The 5,650-nt window shown below is 44.9% G+C and overlaps 2 protein-coding genes across 2 annotated transcripts; both read right to left on the bottom strand.

Annotated features, from left to right (window-relative positions):
• Positions 1–3,605: 3,605 nt before the first annotated feature.
• RB195_015334 (uncharacterized protein) lies at positions 3,606–3,935 on the bottom strand (the record flags this gene model as incomplete). Its single annotated transcript, XM_064205998.1, has 1 exon — positions 3,606–3,935. One exon carries the CDS (start codon positions 3,933–3,935, stop codon positions 3,606–3,608), a length of 330 nt encoding a protein of 109 aa, XP_064061879.1.
• Positions 3,936–4,018: 83 nt separating this feature from the next.
• RB195_015333 (uncharacterized protein) lies at positions 4,019–5,478 on the bottom strand (the record flags this gene model as incomplete). The annotated part of the gene is made up of 2 exons (XM_064205997.1): positions 4,019–4,779; positions 5,190–5,478. 2 exons carry the CDS (start codon positions 5,476–5,478, stop codon positions 4,019–4,021), a joined length of 1,050 nt encoding a protein of 349 aa, XP_064061878.1.
• Positions 5,479–5,650: the final 172 nt, after the last annotated feature.

Below are 5,650 nucleotides of genomic sequence, written 5' to 3'. Positions count from 1 at the left end.
AGACGGGCCATCTAAGTATCTAAGTAAGTAAGTAAGTTTATTTTTTGAATACAGACTAGAACCTCCGCCTCGGTCGTGGCTCCTCGTTAACCGCATATATCGGCCTATGAACGTGCTCGAGTTCAGAAGCTGACGGTGTCTGCCGGTTCAGCAAGGTCTTGAAGTGATCCCTCCAAATTGGAAGGGCTGCTTTACCGACAGCCACTCCATTGGCAGTGTTAGGGACAGGAGAACATCTTTTCATTCTGCCGCTAAACTGCATTAGTAAAGCATAGGCTTCCCGCGGGTTCTTTTCCTCCCACGCCTTTTCAAACTCATTGCACTTGACGTCCACTCATTATCGCCGGCTTATTGCAGTTGACGACACAATTTCCTTCTAAGACGCTTTTCCTGGTTAAAGTCACCAGTGCTGCGGGCGACACATACAGAATTGTGCGTGGATTTTGCCTCCACAGATGCAAAGGTGAACTTCTTCCGCGGCACTAGGACCGGTAGCGTTTCCCTTGTAGCGTCCGCACGCAGTTTGTGAAGGAATCCGCATCGCTAAGCTTCTTCCTGGTCTGTACTCCAACATGAATAGACATTTGTGGAAATTTGGCGGTGTGCTGGACGACAGCACCTTTTTGCACTGTATGGGAATCTTTCGCCATATAACAGTGCAGGTTATATAGCACGGCAACGCGGCTGCTGAGGTAGGCACAACGATTTGGGCTCTTTTGGTTCTGTTTCGGGTATAATATCTTGGAGGATGATGACTTGTTCTGGATGAGGCATTTGAGAGGATATATCGCAAATGTTCTCATTTTCCAGGCTCTGACGAAGGCGACAGTGCCAAAACGTTAGCCATAATAAAGTTTGTTGACAATATTGGCTGTTGCTAAATTTGACTATCGACAACGTGACCAACCTCACCGACTAGCGGGGCCGGTGAATCACCGCGCTCTTACGGATTGTCACCCAAGGCAAATGAGATTTACGTACTGTGCAGTATCTTTGAGTACTGGTGCTTGGATAGTGTTAATGAACTGTACGTGGGGCAATATTACACCTCACAGAGGGTTACGAACAGCATAAAGTAATCAGTAATTGCTAAGCGCTCATTTTTGTTATTCATCGAGGGATTATTGACGGAATACTGATTTGATATATTGGCAAGCTCTCGCAAGGCAGTATATGTGCCACATAACCATTTAAAAACCTCAAACGATTTTTAATTGAAGTCAAACACGTAGTGGATCCGAAAACAATTCATTGGCGCAGTGTACTTCTTCCTTTGTCCTTCTTGTTCAAGTGAACTTTGATGAACTCAAGCGCGCAAAAAGATTGGAAACAAAAATTATAGCCGAATGTACAATTTTGTGACCTTCTCTTAGCTGAATGCGACACTCATAAACGTGCTCCAACCCCCTCGCAAGCCCTCAACTCGCATGTGAAACGTTGAGACAAAAATTATAGACAGACATCTTTGTCAGTATCTTCTTTCAATCACATCCTCTCGCATAAAGCAGCGGTGTACTCTTGTTGTTGTAGTTCTCTTGAATTCCAAGGTGAGATGTAGAATTTGAAATCGTTCATATGCTTCTTGTCAGTTAGAAAACTTTTTGTAAGATCTCAATCATATAGTGATATGTTGCCTCTCGTAAACACTGCAATAATCTACACCTCAAAGAGTACGTAAGTTAAGACACGAATTATTGTACCGCCAAAGAATACAACGAAATGCTTATTTTCGAATCTAAGAGATATCCAAAAACCTGTGCTGGCATTAATCAGGCGATGGTTGGAATGGAAGTTATGTTTGTGTGCTTTCAAAGTAAAAGCAGCGTATCACGAAACTGACGATGTTGGGGTCTCTATGAGCAAATATAGTATTATAGATTACAAGTACGACGTGGACTTGCTCAACTCCTACCAATCTTCCTGAAAACGGCGTGGGAACCGCTCAGTCCCTACGACGTATGTTAGAACGAACCACTCTTGCACACGTTCCGGTTCCATCAACAACTCATTTGTATTTTCTTACTTGAATAAGCTGCACAAAATTGTTGACGCTCGCTAGTGGGAGCGTTCGTGTTTTCCATTCCTGAGTCGAAGACTACGAACTTCCTCCACAAAAATGCCACTGAATGGTTCCATGAAATATCGAAAAAAAAATGCAACGATGTTTAACGTATGATATATTTCACCATGTGCTTCTGAAATGGTTGTAGCTGTGTAGTGTACAGGGCAGTGCGTTCTAACGTAACTCGTAGGAACAAATGCAGTTTTCTGCTCCGTTTTTCACGACAATTAGAGGGGATGTGGTGGGGCACGCTCATACTCGTAATATGCACCCGGAACACTATATCTGCCTACAGAGACGTCAGTTTATATATATATATATATATATATATATATATATATATATATATATATAATAATACATATAGTACCTTTAATGCAAATTTCAGTGAACGTGTTCATCAATATTCTTGAATTCAATTTTTCAAACGCAATTTTCGTGGATGCTCAATATGTCCAAAACAAAATTTTCATGGAGCTCAAACCCATTTCGTACTTAAGCGAGTATCTTCTCCTTCTACTTCAGCCTTTGTCCTTCTTAGAGGTAGGATCCAGTTTTCCGGTAACATGACGACATTTGGTCTCGATCGGGTATACGAGCAGAATGGATGTCAACTAGCTTCATATCAACGTGAATCGTATCCAGCCAGGGCTGCATCGTTCCTTGTGTCGCTTTTCGGGTACATCTAGATCTACGCCGATCTTACGGAGAATGCAACTGTCAGGACCCTTAGGATGTGACTCTACTTGAGCAAGTATGTTTTTCCTTATTGCTGCTCCTGGCTGCCGATTTGCGATTTCACATCGTATTCACTATTTTTGTGATGAGGTGAACGCATAAATTTGGCCTCCAAAATAGCTTCATAGAAAAAAAACCACAGCTATCACGATATCGTGCTTCGGTGTAAGACAAGTCACCTCGCCTCCAGTTGAATGGGAAGGACACCAACATGTGAGAAAGGAATCATTACATCTAAGCTTATCTTTTTTTTACGTTTTCGTGTTCATCTGCAAAGGAAATTTACCCCTTTGAAACAGCTGCATCTTGAACCACCTTGAAATGTCACTTTTGACTTAACACTGAAGACTGTAGGTCATATGCAAATTGATCAACTTGATCACCTTGACTCCCGTTGATCTTGGTCTGGTCGAGCGGGCGCCAGTAATTCTTCCATTTGTTCCGATCGCGTGCCTGAGTCGGCCTGTGGATCCTACTTTCGCGTGGGACACGAAGAGCATCACAATTTTCATTGAAGGACTTCGTGAAGAAATCTGACCATCGGATCGGCGATCTTCCTGTAGTGCGCTTAATATCGCGGGGAATCCAGTCACTCACGGCTCTGGTCAAACGGTTGTCGTTAAAGCGCATCACGTGTCCGGCCCACCTTATTTTACTTTCTTGGCAAACGCGGGGGTGTCACTAATCTTCGATTGCTGACGTAGGAGAGGATTTCGAATCCCGTCCCTCACGCGACTCCTAGCATCACTCTGCCAATTGCGCGTTCAATGACGTTCAGCGCGTTTTCTTCCTGCTTGCGAATTGCCTAGGTTTCCAAAGCATAGGTCAAAGCAGGAAGTACGGTGGTGTTGAAGAGGTGAGCACAGAGCCGCGTGTTCTTGGTCTTCTTCACTACATCCTCGATGGTCTTATACGCTCCCCAAGCGGCTCGTCTCCTCCTGTCCAGCTTGGGGGTCGCGTTCTTCATCATGTTCAATTCCCGACCCAGATACACATAGCTGGTGCATTCAAATATGTTCGTTCCGTTGGCCGTGATTGGGGTATCCGAGACCCATCCGTTGCGCAAGAACATCGTCTTTTGTAGATCCAGCTGAAGACCGATGTATCCACATGTTTCGTCAAAATCGGTCAGCATTCGTTGCGTTTGGCTGATGCTAGCTGTTATCAGTACAATTTCATCAGCAAAGCGCAAATGGTGTAGCTGCCGACCATCAACCTTCACTCCCATGTCGCCCATTCCAACTTTCGCATTGCGTTCTCGCGGGTGGCCGTGAATATTTCGGGTGAGATTGTATCATCCTGTCGGACCCCCCTCTTTGCGTCAATGATAATATTCTTGTAGAATGGCGGAATTCCTGTGATGATGTTGCTGTACAACTCTCGAAATACCTTTATGTACTGAACGCATTGCTTGTCGAAGGCTTCCATGACCGTTTCCGTCTCTAATGAGTCATGTGGATCTCCTTTTTTATACAACAACACAGTCTTGCTGGTCTTCCACTGTTTAGGAACCTTGTATTCCGACAGGTTACGTGTAAAGAGCCTCGTCAGGGTGTTGATTAGTACTGGCAAAAGGTTCTTCAGCTGTTCTGGTTTTGTTCTGTCAAGAACACGTGCCGTACTTCTTACCGACATGACAGCATGTCGTTTTTCGAGAAACGTTGGAATGACATCTCTGCCTTCCCTTAGATAGTCAGGAGGCAAGTGGACATGACTGTCAAAGAGATCAGAGTAGAAATCGTAGACGATTTTCTCCATTCCCCTTCTCGATGCAATGGTTGTTCCCTTAGGGTTTCGGAGAGCAGTTATCCTTGTCTTGCGACTAGTGAAGTCTTGACGGGCATAGCGGACGGTTTTACCCCCCTCTACAACTTCAGCCAACACTTCTGCTCTTCTCTTCTCAAGGTTTTCCTTTATCGCCTCTCTGCAGAGCCTTGCGAGCTCGGACGTGAGTTCTTGGTTCCTTTCGGCTCGTGCTGCTAAATGCTGGCGTATCAGCTCAAGAATTTTAAGAGACAGGTGTATCTTGATGGTTTTAAAACTCTCACTCGATGTTGTCCATTACAGAATCTCTCCAAAAGCCAGCTAGCGTAGCGAAGAGATCCCAAATGATGATAGTTCTGTGATTTCTCTCTCTGAACTTGGCTGCTTTCTCTGCTCTCCTTGTGAAGGAAGATCTTCCTCGGAGGAGGCGATGGTCCCGTAGAGAACTTTGGTACAACAGCGACGTCCGTCAGGCAGAACCTTTTATTGATGAGGATGTGGTCTATTTCATTACGGTACCCTCAACCGGGTGACTCCCACGTAAAGCGTAGAGAGGAGGGCTTCTGGAATTGGGAGTTTCCATGGGTGGTCTTAGTCGTCATGATGAACCCTGAAGGCCTCTTACCCCAATCATTCCATTGTAGGCCGTGGGTCCCGATGTGAAGTTTCTCCGGCGTTCTTCTCGGACCAACTTTGGCGTTGAAATCGCCAATTATGACCTTGTAGAAGGCATGATATTCTCGGTAGAACTTCTCCAGGTCTATATAAAAGGTTCGACTTCTTCTTCCTCGTAGCTTGATATTGGAGCATAAGCGACTAAGATCAAAGCTAGTGTTGGACCACATCTTCTCATCCGCAGACATCCCATTCAAGTCGTAAGTTGTTGTTGCCGAAGAGTCGATGTTCTTTGCCATACTCGTGTTGACGAGGACGCCTACTCCACCAACACCTTTCTCGTCGCATATTCCTGAGAACAATCCTTCTTCTGTTTCATATATTCAGAAGATGGTGTCGTCTCGTCTCAGTCAGTTCGATGACGTCGTCATGATGTCTTGGCTTGCATCATGAGATCTTCTATGGCCGCTT

Source organism: Necator americanus, chromosome V, assembly GCF_031761385.1.
Source record: "Necator americanus strain Aroian chromosome V, whole genome shotgun sequence".
In the NCBI taxonomy this organism is placed as follows: Eukaryota; Metazoa; Nematoda; class Chromadorea; order Rhabditida; family Ancylostomatidae; genus Necator; species Necator americanus.
This window is presented reverse-complemented; position numbering and strand designations above follow the sequence as displayed.